The sequence below is a fragment of the Dendrobium catenatum genome, unplaced genomic scaffold (genome assembly GCF_001605985.2).
Source record: "Dendrobium catenatum unplaced genomic scaffold, ASM160598v2 fragScaff_scaffold_647, whole genome shotgun sequence".
Taxonomy (NCBI): domain Eukaryota; kingdom Viridiplantae; phylum Streptophyta; class Magnoliopsida; order Asparagales; family Orchidaceae; genus Dendrobium; species Dendrobium catenatum.
Genome location: NW_021319109.1, coordinates 281612 through 300511, shown reverse-complemented (window position 1 = coordinate 300511; position 18900 = coordinate 281612). Strand labels below are relative to the sequence as shown.

The following is an 18900-nucleotide window of genomic DNA, read 5'->3' as shown; positions in this document are numbered from 1 at the left end:
ATGGTTAATAAGATACTTCATTATTTTCCTACTACATATGATGCTAAAATAACTATGATTATAGAGTCTAAAGATTTAAATATTTACTCTATTGATTATCTTCTCGGATCACTAATTCCCTACAAGCAAGGAGTAAGTTAAAGAAAGATTGATGTAGGTGAACCATAAAGGGAGAATAATATAGCACTGAAAGTGGAGTCAGAGAGTGAACTATCACAACATGAGGATGAAGGCGACATCGCACTAATGACTAGACATTTCAGAAGATTTTTGAAGAGAAAGCAAAAGAGATGCCAGCAATGGAATTGAGGTAAGTTTAATAGGAATATTAAGGTTTCAAATGATGTTATTTTCTATGAGTGCAGGAAACTTAGACACATTAAGTCAGAATGAACAAAACTCAAAGCCACTCTTATTAAGAAGAAGGTAGAGGAGAAACTAATGGTGAAGAAGGGCAAGAAGAAATTCTAAAGAGCTTTCTGGATGGACTCGGTTTCAGACTCATCAAAGAATGAAAAGGAATAGAAAGTCACTAGTCTATGCTTGATGGTCGATAATCTTGATCAATCAGATCAAGAAGAGGTATATGATTTGACTTATAATAAACTTTTAGAAGTCTCTGAATGCATACATGTTGTATATATGAAGTTAAAGAAAATGCATGTTAGTCTGAACTTAGAGTTATAAGAACTACAAAGATAACAAGAGATCCTTAGGAAAGATTATGGTTTAATTGATAACAACCATATGAAATTACTTGATGAGTTCGATAATTTGAATAAGAACCATAAAATTTTAAAATCATCATATGCAGAACTTGAAAAAGAATTTAAAAATTTTAAGGATGAATCTAAGATCAAAAATTATATACAAATCGTATATTGGAAGATATGAATACCTTTATAAATTGAAGATAAAAGCTCTTGAGGATAATATGATACCACCAACACTTGAAAATTTTACAAATCCTATTTTATATCCAAAATTTTTAAAGCAGAACAGGAAACAGAATAATTATAGAAAATTAAGAAATCCATTTCTTGGAGTTAAATGTTTTAATTGTGGCATGTTTGGACACATAGTACAAACATATACTTCAGATAGAAAATCTTTTTGGTGTGGAAGCCTAAGATGCATAAATCTAGGAATAACAAATATGCATCTGTTTATAATTTACAAAAAGGTGAACCCAAACTTGGTTGGGTTCCCAAGTCTAACATTTAATGATTTTGCAAGATTGCTCTCACACATGGCCTAGTGAGAGCATATGGTACCTGGAGAGTGGTTGTTCAAAGTATATGACTAGATATACTATACAATTCATATCATTGAAAGCCATGAGTGGAGGCAGGGTTACACTTGGAGATAACACCATAAGGAATGTGGTAGGGTTAGGTATAATTGGAAACTAAAAAAAAAATTATAGAAAATGTTTTATTAGTAAAAGGCTTAAAGCATATTCTTTTAAGTATTAGTCAGCTATGTGATAAAAAATATTGTGTAAAATTTTTTCCTACTAGCTGCATATTAAGCCTGAATGGTAATAATGTTTTGCATGGTATACGGGTAAACAATGTGTATATGCTAGACTTGAATTATATCAAAACTACTACTATTTTTGTTTAAAAAATTATTTCTGATGAGTCATAGCTTTGGCATATGAGACTTTGTCACTCTAGTATAAAAAATCTTTAGAGAATTACCCAAAAGAACTTAGTGAGAGGTATACCAAAACTAGACATTATTAAGGATCACCTTTGCGATGCATGTTAATTAGGAAAATAAGTGAAGTCCTCTTTTCAGTCCAATAAGAATCTTAGAATTCATAAACCATTGGAGATTTTACATATGAATCTTTTTGGATCAGTTAGAACTATAAGTCTAGGAGAGAAAGTATATAGATTTATAATTATGGATTATTTCTCTAGATTCACATGGGTTAGATTTCTATATCATAAGAGTGAATCAATTGAGAAATTTAGAAATTTTTTGACTGGATTCAAAGGAAACTAGGATGCGAGATTTTGATAATTCAAAGTGATCATGAAGGGAAATTTAAAAATGAAAATTTTTGAGGATTTTTGTAAGGACAAAGGGATTGATCATAATTTTTTTGCACCTAGAACCCCTCAGCAGAATAGGGTAGTCAAAAGAAAAATAAGAACATTAGTAGAAGCCGCTTGAGCCATGTTGGCAGAATATTTACTTCCTAAATATTTTTGGGCTGAGGCAGTTAGCACCGCATGTTATGTTCTGAATACGATGAATGTTAGATCAAACTTGAATAAAACATCCTATGAGTTACTAAAGGGGAGAACACCTAATTTATCATATTTGCATGTTTTTGGATATGAGGCGTTCATACATAACAATAGAAAATATGCCTTAGGAAAATTTGATCTAAAATCAGATGAAGGAATTTTTATAGGATACTCAATTATAGAAAAATCTTATAGAGTATTTAATAAAAGAACTTTGGTAATTGAGGAGACCACACATATTGTATTTGATGAATCTGGACTTTTAGAAGAGCCGATTATTAAAGAAGATGAGATAGAGATTAACTCCCAAAAGATTGAGAAAATAAATTTATAAGAAAATTTTGAGACAGAAAACTCGATGCCTAGAGATTTGAGATTTTCTAAAAACTACCCAATGGAATTGATTATAGGCGAACTAGTGAGGGTGTTAGTACTAGGCGTGGACTGAACAAAGAAGTTAATCTTCAGCCTTTATTTCAATGATAAAACCCATAAATATTGATCAAGCACTTTCGGATGAATTTTGGATATTAACTATGCAAGAATAATTAAATCAATTTGTAAGAAATGAAGTTTGGGAATTAACTGTAAGGTCAAAGGATTAAAGTGTATTTGGAATTAAGTGGGTATTCAAGAACAAAATAAATGACTCGGGAGTAGTCATTAGAAATAAGGCTAGATATGTGACTAAGGGGTATAATCAAATTGAAGGGATTGATTTTAAAGAGACTTTTGCCCCTATAGCTAGACTTGAAGTAATTAGGGTTTTATTAGCCTTTGCCTATTTTAGATGATTTAAATTATATCAAATGGATGTTAAAAGTGCTTTTTTAAATGGGGTGATTTAAGAAGATGTTTATATGGAACAACCTCTAGGCTTTGAAAATTCTAACATCCAAATCATGTTTTCAAATTGAAAAAGGTATTATACGGATTAAAATAGGAACCTTGGGCTTGGTATGAGAGGTTGAGCACCTTCTTACTTGAGAGATCTTTTGAAAAAAGAAGTGTGGACACAACTCTCATTTTAAAGAAATTTGGAGATGATATAATCATTTTACAAATTTATGTTGATGATATCATCTTTATATCAACAAATAAAAATCTTTGTGATAATTTTTCAAAAATAATGAGTAGTGAATTTGAGATGAGTCTAATGGAGATTTGAGTTACTTTCTAGGTTTTAGCATTAAGCAAATTGAGGAAGGTACACTTCTTTGTCGGTCAAAATATGTTAAGGACATTCTCAAAAAGTTTGAAATGGATAATGCTAAACCTGTTAGTATACCTATGAGTTTCTCAGTTCAGTTGGATAAGGACCCTAAGGGAAAATCTTTTGATCAAAAGAAATTTAGAGTAATAATTGGATCTTTGCTTTACTTGACAGCTAGCTGTTGCAACTCATGACCCCGAGTTTGAGATTTTGATGATGTCAAATAATGAGTGTTCTTGAACAACTTTTTATTGAATATTATTTTATTTGCTATTGTCCTTGAGTACTAACATTTCAGGAAGACCACAAGTGACTCAGGACGAAAGGAAGACTCAAGAACGGATAGATTAGGAGTATGAGTCAGATATTGTATTTTTCTATTTATTGTATTTTTATTTTCTTGTGTCTAGCCACAAAATGCATAAGAGTAAGAGCAATCATGCACACACACAGAGGGAGAGTTTGTTTTTAAATGCAAAATGTATTAGAATTTCTTCTCTGGAGATCGTACTGTACGATTTTAATTCGTACCGTACGATCCGAGCTATGTGGACGATTCTGTGAATAGATCGTACTGTACGACTATCTTCGTACTGTACGATATGTTCAGATCCAAAACCCTAGCCGTAGTTTAGTTTAAGTAAGTGATTTTGCGTCGTTCGTACTGTACGAATCGTTTCGTACTGTATGATCTATTTTAAATACTTACTTAAATTAACACGTGATTAGTGCATGAAATCCAGGCCTAATTAATTTTTAAACATCGTACTGTACGAACAGGATCGTACCATACAATGAACAGAGACGAAGTTTGATCATCCTGGATATCGTTCTGGACGATCTCTTGGTTTTTGTCTCATCGTACTATACGATAGTGCGACCATACGATGAACAGAGACTGAACATTGGTCGTCAGACCATCGTCCTGTATGAATATTATTTTGTGGATCATAACCGTACAATGATATTATATCGTACAGTACGAAATTGTTTTTAACATGTTCGTACAGCTTCGTACCACAGGACGAAGTCTGTTTATGAAGATCGTACTGTACGATGTGTAATCGTACTGTACGAACAGGAACATGAAAGCTACTTTTGAAATCAGAGATTTTTGGAGCCCGTTTTAGATGTCAATCAAGTTCTTTTTCAGTAAGAATCAACAGAGAGAAGAACGTGGTTAGAGAGGGACTCCAAGGGAGAGAGCTCTAAGAGAAGTTCTTTAGGGTGAGAGAGGAAGGAGAAGGTGAGCGTTGTGAGGGAGAAGAGGTGTGAGGGAGATCACACAGTTGCTCCGTACTTGCTGCATCTTGCTCCTCCTGTGACCCTAGAAGAATTTGAGGGAGGATCTCCAAGGGAAAGGCTCGTCTACATCTGTTACCTCGAGGTTCTCTGCCTTCTCCAGGAGGGAGAAAAACGAGAAGGTTCTCTGCCGTCGCCAGGAGGGCGAAAACAGAGTTTAGCACTCCGCCACGCCGGGTTGGTGAAAGGGATGTTTGTAAAGGCTTCTCCGCCTTGCCGAGGGGGGCAAAAGGAGAACTATTTTGGTAGCGAAAATCCCGTAGCGGAGGACTCCGGGGAGTGGACGTAGGTCATATTTTGACCGAACCACTATAAAAATTCTTGGTGTGTTTTTTCCTTATCGTCATTTACTTTTTACTTGCATTTAATTTTCATAACTATTGCATGGTGAAATTTGTGGAAGAAAACTTGCTTAAAGTTTTGTTGTAAAATTTCAAAAATAACAAGAAAAATTAAAACTACTGTTTAGGGTTATTTTTATTGAGAAAAAGATTTTCACAATTCACCCCCCCTCTCTTGTCGTTTAGTAATTTCACTAGCCAACCTGATATCATGTTTAGTGTTTGTTTATGTGCAAAATTTCAATCAAATCTAAAAGAATTACATTTAACAACAGTGAAAAGGATTTTAAGATATCTCTTATGAACTCAGAACTTAGAAATTTGGTATCTTAAGTTTAGCTCTTCATTTGAAATAATTGAATATTCAGATTTAGATTTTGCTAATTATAGGGTTGATAGAAAGAGCACTTCTGAAATATGTCAATTTATTAAAAATTCTTTAGTCCCTTCGTCCAGTAGAAAATAGAATTTCGTAGCCCTATCTACTGCTGAAGTTGAATACATTGTCCTAGAAAATTAGTGGCACAAATACTTTAGTTGAAACAATATTTGATTGATTTAGGATTAATTATATGCATTATTCACATTTATTGTGATAACACTAGTGACATTTGTATTTCAAAAAATCCAATTCAACATTCAAGAATTAAATATATAGACATCATGCATCATTTTATAAGGGATCATGAATCCAAAGGAGAAATTGAACTCAATCATGTTTCAACTAAAAATTAACTTGCAGATATTTTTACAAAATCACTAGCCTTTGATTCTTTCAGTACATTAAGAATAATGGTTGGTGTGATTGACTTAAATGCTTGAATAAATATTTCTGCAATATTGATATGTGTTTTGTTAGTGTGTTTTTTTATTTTGTGATTTTTTGTATGTATTTTTCAATTCTTGTTAGTGTTTACTTTTGCAATTTCTTATCTATTTGTTGTATATATTTTCACATCAAAATTTGTGTTTTTTGAGCAATCATATGAAAATTTCTAAGTGTGACATTCATCTTTACGAATATATCTACGTACTGGACGAATCCTGTGACGTATTAATTATTGAGTTAAACTATTTGCATGCAATTTTTCAATTTTTATTAACATTCATCTGTACAATCCATAGATCATCCGGATGATGTGTATGCATCCGTATGTATACATGTAGACAATTATACATATAAGATTAGTTTTTATTTCTGATCGTACGTACGAACATTCAGTTCGTACATACGAACACGTGGCATTTTTTTGTGAGGGACGTTTCAAACCATCATAAAAATTTTCTTAAATAACTAATAGTCCAGGACAAACACCTGTTCGTCTGTTAGGGTTTTTTTAGAGCTATTGTCAGCAGCAAATACAAGGTTCCAGTTCCTAGGGGGTGCCGACGAGGCACCACCAGAAGAAGAAACCAAGGGAGGGAAATCAAATGGGGAGAGCACAGAATCCATGAAAGGAAGAGGAGGAGGTCCTCCGGCAAAGCCGGAGGAGACGGGAAATAGGAGTTGAGATCAGCCGGAGCAGAGGAAGGGAAAAAATCTTTTAAGCAGGATGACTTTTGCCGAGAAGATCCAGGTTTGTTTTCAAATTTGAGAAAATAGAGGAAAGGTAGAGAGGAGTGCAATCTTAGTCGATTCTTAATTTGCCCGTAACCCAACGCCATACTCTCTCCATGTCCTTTTCAACCTTAAACCTGCTGTCACCCATGGCAAACCACAATCTTTACGCCTGCCTGAATGGCAGCACATCATACCAGGGTGAGATGTAATGAGATGCCAAACTTAAAGGACAATTTTTTTTTTCGGAAACTTAAGGACATTTTGTTTGTTGGTTTGTTTTCATCCACAAAGGAAACCTGAAAATTAGACTTACGACTAAAAAAGTTGCATTGGCAGCAGAACTTCATCAAAATGTAGTTCTCCAAATTTAATTATGGCAGAATTTAACCAAGCAAAATAGATTAAAAAATGACCTAATTATGCCCTAAATATGATAGAAATCAAACAAAACAAAAACTAGCTTATTGATAACTTGGCCGCTAGGTAAAGAAGCCTTGAGTTCAAGTTCCATCTCTAGTCATTTATTTACACAATAAACGTTACTGCAGCTTTAACGAGATATTTTTCGTGAATAGACGAGTTGATATGAACTTTTAATAGTTCATTTAATTTAGAAATGATTTACGGAAAGTGCATCTCCGTCAACATCATTCAATTATCAGACTGGTGACATAATTAAAGAAGGCATGATATGCCTCAAGAACAATCTTTGTGGCGGCAAAAATAGTTGTATGCTCGAACTTTCAGTTCCCTCCGCCTTCGCTTTTCCTTGAGTAACAGGCTTTTAGTGCCAGAACTTCTGGTTTTTGTAAAAAGAACATATAATATATTTTAGCAAACGATATCCATATCAAAATAATACACCATATTAGGAAACCAGCGAAGAAACTAGTCTGCTATTAATAATGTTAAATTATAGTATGGTATTTTAGATTTCAAACTGAGTAAAACAATGTAGGCATGCACCTACTTACAACCATAAGAAAATATTGACATGAAATCAATGAACAAAACTTCAAGGAAATGAAGTTGTGGAGAGCGACGTGAAGTTGAACTTAAATATCAAAAGATTACCAAGTCCTTTATGTTGATAAGAATTAAGGTATATATTATGTTAAATTTATCATCATATCTAAGTTGGAAAAACTTTGGGTTACAGAGATTTTGGTGTCTAAAATTAGTAATTCTTATATAATCTTATATGCATACGTAGGTTCAACTTAGGTATCTAATAGTTCCTCTAATGGATTCAAGTTTGTCCATTGGTGATACCCTACTTTACTAGCAAGCGAGTTAAATGCGTATCCTATTTTATTCACTAGCTTAAGTATCTATAATACAAGTGTCAAGGGATGCCAATGATGCAAAAGTTCCTAATTGTTTGTCATTTATTTATAGGGATCTTAGTGCTACTATAAAAGATATATATATAAAAGAATAATAAATAAATTCATAAGATAATGACTCAAACAATAGTCTTCATAGGACACGTCATCTCTTGACTGACTTCATTAATGATAATTGTACACTCATAATTACCTATGTAGGTACCCATTCGGAGGTGTCTTATAGGTTATGATCTAGTCGAGCAAAAGGATGGTGCACTCCTCACTTTTAACAGTTCATTCGAGGGACTCGCTTAGGAGATGGAAAGAGCTTAACACTGGAGCACGACGAACCAGGACCGATCATATCATCCAAGAAATTGTCTCCCGTGGGGTGGGGGGAGGGCGACCTTAGAAGTTTCTCTTTTAGCTAGATAGATATTTATTCAACCAAGCAAGAGTTAAGTCCCCCATGCAAGTACACAAAGCAACTAATGACAAACATTGCCTCTTCAATGATCTCCCTCTCACATTTGCTTGAAGACCACATTTGAATGCTACTAGCTCCTCTTTCATTAACAGGTCAACCAAGACCAGCCTCCCATCTCATGTCAGTCCATCATCACGACAGCATCTTGACAACACTCGCCTCCTCTCATTGCAACGGAGTAACCACAAATTATCATCCGATCTTGCACGACTTACCCTACTCAACTATCGACCATCTTGGCACCGACAAATTGCAACTAAGGATTCATGGGACAGCTAAATACCAGAACGTAACTCCTGCATTCTTCTGAAACCTACAAAAGGGGGGAGGAAAAGACTTTTTTTTAGAAATAACTTGAGGATCATATGTAATATAACTGAGGACAAAGAGAGAGAGAGAGAAAGAGGGGGGAAATCCAAAGAGAGGAGAGATTCATAAAGCATTGAATCATTTTACTTTGCACAGCTCGAGCTTCATGACGGAAAGCTCGTACTTTCATTATTTTTGTATCTCTTTCTTGGATAATAAAATCCTTGTATAATTTTATATCTCTCTCCATTTCTCACACTAATGCTTCATTACCTTCTCCCCAAAAAATCTCAGGACACAAGTAGCACAAAATATTGGATAATAAAATCCTTGTATAATTTTATATCTCTCTCCATTTCTCACACTAATGCTTCATTACCTTCTCCCCAAAAAATCTCAGGACACAAGTAGCACAAAATACGGCCTGGTATCATACATCAAATAAAATGGGATTCAACATCCTCTTAGTTGTATTGAGCATTGATTAATGCTAAAGGCAAGAAACCCAATAACTACCAGACCTATAGCCTCAGGCCCTTGGAGAATACCATGAACCCTTAGTACACCATTCGCTGTGAGATACATGAAACTGAGAAGTGTCTCTTGAAGTCCATTCAAGATATACTCATTGCCACTAACCATCCACTATGAACGGTTAGCACGCTCGAAGGATCATCCAATTTTGGTGCTTAGCAAGAGCCACAAGAAGAAGCTCATGCTTCAAATCCAACTGGCAATCGCAATCGCCCCAAGGCAAGAGATGAAAACTCTAGTCTGACAATTGGACAGACCAAGGAAATCGAACCAGGGCAAACTAATGTCTTCACTAGGATGAACATCGAAGCAAGAGTACCTCCCAAGTTCAAGGTACCTCAACTTGAAGCTCACTAAGGCAAAATGGATCCTACGGATCAAGTGACCTCTTTGGAGTCCTGGACCTCTCTTCTCGACATTATTGATGGCCTTCAGTGTCATCTCTTCTTCACTACTTTGAATGACTTAGTGCTATGGTGGTTCATTTGCCTATGCAGTGGGATGATCATCTTCTTCACTGACTTCAAGCAAATGTTTGTTAAACAATTCACCTATGCCCAGAGATCTCCTATAAAAGCTCACAAGTCCCACTAAAGATGAGACAAGAAAAAGGCGAGTCACTGAGAAGCTTCGTATTGTAATTTCAAAAGGAAATGTTCAAACTAAAGACATTAAGCTAGCAATCACTCAAGCAGCCCTAAGGCAGGGGCTGAGGGAAGGTCCCTTCTGATATGCACTAGGCCTACAACTACAAAAAATGCTTATGGAATTATTTTAACTCGCCAATAACCATGTTAATTCTTATGAATAAAACCAAGTGATTGAATCCTCTGTAATGGCCTTGCGTCATGATCTCACCATATGGAGAAATCACCCTCCATAAGGGCTAGACAGAGTAAAAAGAACCAAAGGCCAAGCCTCAAGTGTGGATGAAGAAGCACCAATCCAAAAGGCTATTCTTGTTTCTTATTCCATTTTAACGTGAAATTTTTTTCATAATTATATTCAAGTGGATTATATTTTAGTTAAAATAGGTTTTAATATTGCCTCTAAATGTCAATGTTGTTTTTACATTGAAAGTCTGAATCATGTTTTTGTTAGTGACTCCATTTCTCTTAAATTGTGATTATACTTTGATAATATATTTAATGCTCATTTCTGCATTAATTATAGTTGCATCACTGATATTGTGCAAGCTTGGTTTGTTCCTAATAAGGGTCATATTTGTAATGTCTTACCTGTCATTATATGTTGATTTTTAAGGGGTAGGAAGGAGTAAGCATGAAGACATTACTATGAATGCTTTGATATGAATGCTTTGAATATAATCGTTAAAGTTAAAGATAAAGTGAAGCAATTATTTTTGGTTAGTTTGATTAAGATTGATTGTTTCAAAGATTTTCGCCATACTGCTGTGGAATTTGGTAATAATCTTTCCTCCATTCCTCATATCTTCAAAGAGAGAATTGTGAGATGGCTTAAACGTATCCATGGTTTCTTTAAACTCAACACTGAGGGCACTGTTAATTAGTCTAATGCTGATTGTGGGTCTTATCTGTGACTTCAATGGCCATGACATTGTGGCATATGTTGGTCCCTCGGAAGCTACAACTATTATAATGGCTGGACTGCTAGCTCTTCATTATGTTTTGCAATTGTGTATTTCATTAGGGACTACTAATGTTTGGATTGAAGTTGATGTTACTCTTATTCATTATATTAAGGGTAATTTAATTTCTAGCCCTTCTAATTTCTATCTCATTAGAAAGATTAAGCATTGGCTTTCCCTCATATTCTTTTCATTTCTTATACTTTAAGAGAAGGCAATTTAGCTGCTGATTATTTGACTAATTTGGGTTGCAATCTTATTGGTTTTACTGAATTTACGGCTGTCTCTTTACCTACTACCAAGCTTATGGACTGATGTGGACATCCAACCGTCCATGCCTATCCGAGGAGGAGCTAAAGATCGACGGCCGAGATCCCTTCATTTTATCTTATTTTATTAATTGTAATTTTTTATTTAATTATGCATTTTTCCTTTTTTACCCTTACTTAAGGGATTTGTCTTATGTAAGCCCAAGGGGCAAAATTGTCTTTTAGTTTCTTTTAAGGCCTATATAGAGAGGCATTTGCTCTTGTATTAGGATGATGGATTATTAATAAAATTTGTGTTTTTGCACTTGTGTTCTTCTTGAGAGAGGACGAGAGTGAAATCCCTATGGGAGGGATTTGGAGTTTCCACCAGCCGCAGGACGGGTCCGGGCTCGTGGCGTGAAGTCCCTTGGAGAAGGGCAACGTAGTACCCGTCAGTCGCAGGATGTGTCCGGGCTCGCGGTTGTATCTTTAATATTTTGTCTCTTGTTTTTGTTTATTTGCTTTTGTTCCTTCTTGTTGCTCTTCATCGTTATCTTCATCTTCTTCCTCCTCCCCATCTTCGTTTGGCCGCCGGATTCTAACCTCACCCGAAATCCTCCAAACCGCCGGCCTTGACTCCCTAGCCGCCGGTCTCATCCCCACTTCTCCGTCTCCTTGAAATTTCCTAATTAGGTTGATGATTTAATTGGGATGATCAAAAAAATTTCAAATCCTTTTGAATTTGAATTCGAAATATTTCCTAATTTGATTGTTCTATTTTAGGAAAGTATTCGAATGACATCCTTTGAATATTTTATTCATTGGGATTTAAATTGAAACTCTCTTCCTAAATTAAATTTCATAAATTTGGTAACTATTATTTGAATTCATTCAAATCAATTTGAATTTCAAATAGTTACTTAATTTATAGATTTCATTTTAGGAAACTTTTAAATTAATTCTTATTTAAATTTTAAATTAAGAGAGGATCAATTATTTCTTTCCAATCTTGATTTATTAATTAAGTAAGCATTAATGGCCCCAATAATTTCCCCTAGCTCATGTATGCCGCCGGCCCCACCTTCAAATAAATCCTAGAGATTTATTTCTTAGTCCCATAACCAAATTTTAGAAAGAATTCAATACCCCCTTCATCTAAATCTGGCCGAAATCCTCCTAGCTGTAATTCCCCCCCAAATCTTTCCAAACTCCTCCTTTTACGTTGGGAAATAACTCTCCATCACAATCCTGTGCTGGCCGAATTTAACCCAAGTTCTGTACGTTGGTTTCTCCACCCAATCCTTCTCAAAACTCTTCCCACATTGAGCCCTCTACCTTCTTCTACTGCAGCCAAGGAATTCCAGCCACTGTCCTTGCTTCCCCACCCTACAGAAGCCTCAAAACTGCTGCTTACGTTGGAAATTCCAGCAAAGGAAATTCACTGTGACACTGCCAGAACCTGCTGTTTTAAGTAGACCAGCTTGCTGTCCACTTATTCCAGCAAAGAAAACCTGCTATCCAGCACTTTGGAAGACCACCAATTGCTGTCCCAGTTTTTCTATGTGCTGTCCAAAGGTTCAAGAACGAAATTGGTTCTTATCCAGACGCCAAGGAGCCAGCACTTGATGTCTACTTCCTCTCAAGCCCTCAAACCACCACAGGAACCTTGGAATATCCTTTCTTTGGGTGGCTGCCATCAATTCCGTTCTGCATCATGGACCTAATGCGCTTGGATAATGGATAGGCTGGGCCTTCCTCACATTAGATCAAATTAATGTTTTCTGGTTCTTGGGCTTCTCTTATTGACGTCTCGTTTGTGATTTTTGATGTACCTCTTGCTGGTTACCGTCTTTGAGTTAATCTCCATTTTTGATGTACCTCCCAAAACAGCATTGTCTTCTTTGGGTTATCTTCTATGAAGTTGCGGTTAATGATGAGGATTTTTTTTTTTAGTTCCATTGCTGTTTTGCTGCCCCTTCATCACGATTTTAAAGTCTCTATTAGTATAGAGCTGGTTATTTTATGCTTTTGGCTGCTTTTTGTTTCCCTTATCTTTTTTAATAATAATCAGAACTTTTACGACAATGACAAGCATATTTATTTATGTTATTGGTTCATGATGGTGTTGGGAGGGTTTTGTCTGGCAATGATTGTATGTTTATGGATCATTACTTTCATCAAATCTGCTGCTCATCTTCTCCTTTTATGATCTTGAGAGGGAAGATTGATTGTCATTATGGAATGACCTTCATGTGTCATGTTTGTTATAATCAGTGTTGAACTTTTCGTTTTCTGTATTGTTGGGTTAATTTCGTTATCTCTGATCCGTTTACACCTAATTTTCTATCTTTTTCATCATGATCAGTCATCTGCTATCTTATCTTATAGGGTGTTGTATTTTCTGCATGTGCAAGGCTTTTAAGCAGGTGGTGTTGTTGGTGTTGTGCTTGGTCTGCCACTTGGTTTTGAAACTTTTCCCATCTATTATCCTATTACTTTGGGTTGTTTTTGGATTAGATTGGAGCGGCAGGTGGTTAATGGTCTGCATGACATTACTGATACTACACAGCTGAGCCAGTACAACACTTCTAATTGGCTTAGTTTTTGCTTTTATAGTTATCATGGTTTGATGGACAATTCTGGGTTATATGCCTGTGTTTGGGTCCTTGCTGTTTACTGCTCAATGAGTCTTCCTTCTTATACTGTTGTGGGTCTGTTGGATAACTGTCTAGCCGTACGTGCTGTTATGTATTGATGTTGTCTAGCTTATGTATGGTCTTGATTATAGCTGTGTTTTGAGCTGTTTCTTGTCCATGTTCTTTGTGCTGCCCTTGCTTATCCTGGGGTGCTGCTGTCGGCTATACTTTATTACCATTGATAATGTTTTAGTTCTGCTGTTGTACTCTTCGTGTGGAACATGGCTCAGTTCATATATATTCTTTTTAATTCCTACTATCATTATGCTTTTCAAATATCCATTCTGTTATTTTATTTCTAAGTTATTCTGTGCAATATTTTGTTTTCCAGCCTTTATTTTGTGGTGTATCGGCTCGAGGTTTTGGCCACCCTAGAATGTTACTAGGATTTATTGTTATATTTCTTAGATGGAACCTTTGACTCGTAGGTTTTCTTTTGATTTATTTTGTAGCCCTTTTGAGCATTAGTGAGCTGAAGGTCCTCCTTAAGGACCTTGTAATCTTTTTTTTTTATTAACGCGTAGGCCCATATATGGGTTCTAACCAAAAAAAAATTATTAAAACAATGGAAATTAATAATTTAAAGAGAAAAAATATAACGGCTACTTTCCTCTTCGATCTAAAGTTAAAGAGAAGTCCAACAAGGGACTGCATAAAGTTTCTAATTGATTGAAAGCATCCTTGCATTTGCTGGAATTTTTCTGAAATATCATTTTGATGTTGAAAACATTGCATGATCTTTTTTACCATAGTAGGAGTCAAAATTGACACCCAATCCGCATCTGATTCTTATGAAATTAATATAGTAATAGTTGATGCTAGGACGTTGACACGAACGACATTTTGAGGTTGGAGCTAAAATTGCCCCCCAGTAGAGAACCACGTTCTTACAGACGGCGCCAAACTATTGCATCCTAGAGTATTCGCGGCGGTAGAGAAATATAAAGTTTAGCGTTTTAGCATTGTACGAGGATCCAACACGCAATCATATGAAAAGATAAGGTGCGGTAATCATAAGAGACCAATATTTTATATTGAAAATCCTTAAAAGTGAAAAAACCATATGGGCTAGCCCAGTTTGAATGAATCCACTATTACTTGCTGTCAATTACAAATAAAGACCCTCCTTGGGGGAAAGGTCTTGGCTTGATGTACATCATATGGAGTACATTACATGATGGGCACACAAAAAATCACTATTGATGTGTTCGTCTGGTTAGAAGGATCTTAGTCAGCAGGCGACGGATGTCATAAAAATTGTTATCTGGTGATAGAGGTTGGAAGGACCGTAGTTAGCGGGCGACGGAGTTCGGTAGGACTGTTGACAGGTAGAAGTCCAGTGTCAGGTAAAAATCTGGTGACTGGAAGAAGTTCAACGACGGGTGAAAGTCTGATGTCGGGTAAAATCTGATGACGGATGGAAGACCGACGTTAGGTAGAAGTCTGATGAAAGTCCGATGACAGACAAAAGTTTGGCGTCGGGTAGAAATCTGGCGTTTGGTAAGAGTCCGGTGACATGTTGAAGGCGTTGGGTAGAAGTCTAATGAAAGTCCGACGACGGACAAAAGTTTGTCGTCGGGTAGAAATCCGACATCGAGTAGGATTCCTGTGACAGGTGTAAGTTTGGTGTCGGGTAGAAGTCCGACGAAAGTCTGACGATGGACAGAAGTCTGGCGTCGGGTAGGAATTTGACGACTGGTGGAATCGGGTAGGAGTTCGGCGACTGGTGGAAGTTCATCATCGGGTAGAAGTCCTACGACAGGCGGAAGTCTGACGACAGACGGAAGTCCACCGTCGGGTAGAAATCCAATGACAGGCAAAAATTTTGACGTCCGGTAGAAGTCTGACAAAAATTCAGCGACAGGCAGAAGTCTGACATCGGGTAGAAATCCAGTGACGGGCAAAAGCTTGGCGTTGGATGGATGTCTGACATCGGGTAGAAGTTCATTGAAAGTCTGGTGAAGGGAAGAAGTTCGACGATGGGCGGAATTTCGTGTTGGGTAGAAATCCAATGACGGTCAGCGGATGGGCAGAACTCCAGCGTCAATTGGTGGTCGAGCAGAACTCCAGCATCAGTCAGCTACCAGGTGAAAGTCCGTCAGTGATCGAGGAGGATTCTCTTCCTTCTCATCCTTTTCTTCATTTTCTTCTTGCTTAATTCCGGCGCCAGTTGGCGATCAAGTAGAACTCCAGTGTCGGTTGACTGCCAGGTGGATGTCCGGCAGTGGTCGAGGAGGAGTCTTTTCTTCCTTTTCTTCTTGCTTGGGCCTTCTTCTCCCCACCCTTTGGGATCCCTTCTATGAGAAATAAGAGGTCTATTTATAGTTTTTTTAGAGTAACATGAACAATAAATAAGGAGGAGATTAGGGGCAAGTTGGGAGTGGTTTGAATGGAAGGCTGATGTTGAATCCCTTGATCATGGTGCGTTTATTGGATATTTGAATATCTTAATGATATCATAATTTGACGATCGTGAGCTCGTTAGATTCGTTTCGTCGAGCCGGTCGATTCGGTTATAAGCATGTCACGTTTGGAGACCGTTTGGTAATCCAAATTATGGTTTGAACCTTCCAAATGTGCTTCTGGTCATTGATTTGAACCCATTTGAGCTCGGATTGGGTCGAATTTGGTGCCCTTTGGTTCGAATTTCCGACGTTCAGTTCAACTGTAAGTTTGATGAAATTGAAGTTCATATGGTCTCCGATTTAATTTTTGAAGTTTCCAACTTGATTATGCTCAAGATAATTTTTTAAGGATATATAAGATGTATTTCATTTGAACTTCTATTGTTGTATTTTAATCATCCCTAAAATAAATTTCAAATATGTGAACTACCTTAACTCCTAAATTGAATTGTCAAACAGTCACATAGGATTTATCCAGATTTATATTGAATGTTACTAAACAGTTTTCAAGATTTAACAAACTTAAGATTTAGTGAATCTGGATTTAGAGGATTTATAAAATCCTACTTAAATTAAATCTTAGGTGCCTCCAAACAGCCCATATGTGTTCATGTTCTTATCTCTTAGGAGTGCTTACTAATAATAAAGTCAGATGTTGTTCACATGTACATTTGGATCTAATAACATCAAAATAGAGGGATCTCTTAAACTTACTACATTTCCTTCATTATTTTGAACAATATAACACACAAGATTGCAGTTTCAACTTTGTTATTGAAGGAATAGTGAAACATATAAAATTACACACTATTTGCCTATCAGTTTATCTCATGACTGCACTATTTTTAACGTAGCAGAATGCGCCAATGAAAGGCAAAAAATTTGACACTACCAAATTTTGTGAGTGCAGAACTGGATCGAGATCTTACCAGGTTGGCAGGATTTCCAGTTACGGTTGGAACGGTTGAGGCATTCCTACAAACACAGCATGTTCAGGTTTATCGGAATTAGGTATGGAAGTAGACTTTAGAGAGAGGGAAGGAAAGGGGTAGTCAGCAGATATACCTGTAGGGCTAAGTACAGATTAGAGCATTCATTTAGCTGCTTCACGTTCTCGTCCTCTTCGTCCGCTTCAGTGAGGTGGTGCGGCAGTGGCTGGCGTGGGTTAGCAGAAGTAGGCGGCACGTTGATCTGTTTTGAAGTGGCCATGAGATAAAGCCCTGCTAGCTTGAGGGGATCCTGTAAATTCAAATTTAATAAATCCTCCTTAAAAGTGTTTGGTAAGATAAATGTTAAATTTTGAGATGTTATTTGACAATATATTTTAGAATTTGTTACAGACTTAAATTATATGATTATCAAGATTATTAAGTTCAAATTACTCGTTTAATTACACTATTAATTATATATTTAGTAATATATTTTTAAAGTTATATTAATTAAACTAATGATATTATATTTAATTATTAATATATCAAGAATTTTTCAATTAAGTTAAATTAGATAAATATTTTATGCACTAATTATATTACTAATTTACTCAATTATTATTATTTTAACTTATATTAATTAAGTTAAGCAGTAATAACTTCATAGGCGTGTCGGGTTTGCCTTTCATCTTCTCTTTTCGTAGTTTTTGTTCGGCTTCGTTGCTTCGCAGGTGGTGTAGAGATTGCACGCGTTGCTTCTTCGGCTCCTTCATCCTTCGTGGTTGTTCGACTTCACTCCTTCGTCGACTTTCCCTTCCTATCGGATCGGAAGTTACGACATTTTGATCGGATTCAACACCGGGAGCTCGCTTGCTTTGAAGATAACTTTCTCCCTTTCGCGCTCTTCTCCGGCGAAATCCCGTCAATCTTGTTAAATCTGGGAAAAGATGAGATTAGGATTTACCCGGATTTACCGGATTTATGCCGTAAATCCGTAAATCCCAGATTTAGGGAGTCGCCGGATTTAGATGCACAAGAAAAGGTGTTTAGCTGGATTTAGGTTAAATCCTACTTAAAAGTGAAGACAAATCCGATACCAAACACCCCCTAAGCCAAAGATGCAAAAAAACTATAGAGTTTAGTTCTTGGAAATAACTATGAAGATCTTCTTTATTAATGTTTTAGCGTTCCAGAAAAAACCCCGTCATGATGAGCTTTTTAAAAATTTTGACAGTCTAGTGGTGCTAAAACTACATAAATTTTTTAACATTTGTAAAAAGACATCTGGAATATTTAAAAGAGTCTGTTTTTTAAAAAGCAGTTTGAGCTATTCGAGCACGACTCTTGAAGGAGGAACGTGTGTTGTCAATCAACGAGCCACAACTCGGTTTCCGACAACTCGAGCCGCAAGGAATTTCATTTAGAAATAAATATAACAAAATTTACTTTAATGACATTTAAGCCGTCCACTTCATCATCCATTTCTGATTTTGACCGAACCTTTGGTGATCAAATTAAAATACTATGTTGTTCTTAGGTTGTAGATAACATTAATAAACGTTTAACTTAGCAATTTTAGTAAGTAAATTAATTGTGTCTGTATTATTCATATATAGCTCACCTATAAATCTGTTGGTTAAAAGAATTAGCTACTAATGAAGAGATCTTTAATTTGAA

At 36.1% G+C, this 18900-nt stretch overlaps 1 protein-coding gene and 1 long non-coding RNA gene across 2 annotated transcripts; one reads left to right on the top strand and one right to left on the bottom strand.

Annotated features, from left to right (window-relative positions):
* Positions 1-6459: 6459 nt before the first annotated feature.
* On the top strand, positions 6460-11518 carry LOC114579810. The gene is made up of 2 exons (XR_003700992.1): positions 6460-6694; positions 11249-11518. It is a non-coding gene; the product is annotated as an uncharacterized LOC114579810 (long non-coding RNA).
* LOC110091854 (cytochrome c oxidase assembly factor 4 homolog, mitochondrial) lies at positions 7119-17580 on the bottom strand. The gene is made up of 3 exons (XM_020816106.2): positions 17360-17580; positions 17224-17269; positions 7119-7477 (listed from the first exon to the last, which is right to left on the bottom strand). The coding sequence occupies exons 1-3, from the start codon at positions 17501-17503 to the stop codon at positions 7422-7424; spliced, it is 246 nt and encodes an 81-aa protein (XP_020671765.1). The 5' UTR covers positions 17504-17580; the 3' UTR covers positions 7119-7421.
* Positions 17581-18900: the final 1320 nt, after the last annotated feature.

Bases quoted from the DNA above. Each gene is read 5' to 3' on its own strand.
- LOC110091854 (XM_020816106.2), bottom strand. From the start codon at position 17,503: ATGGCCACTTCAAAACAGATCAACGTGCCGCCTACTTCTGCTAACCCA. The intron at 17,270-17,359 runs GTATATCTGCTG...CTGTGTTTGTAG, and splicing joins ATCTGTACTTAGCCCTACAG to GAATGCCTCAACCGTTCCAA. The intron at 7,478-17,223 runs GTAAGATCTCGA...TACAAAAACCAG, and splicing joins CTGGAAATCCTGCCAACCTG to AAGTTCTGGCACTAAAAGCC.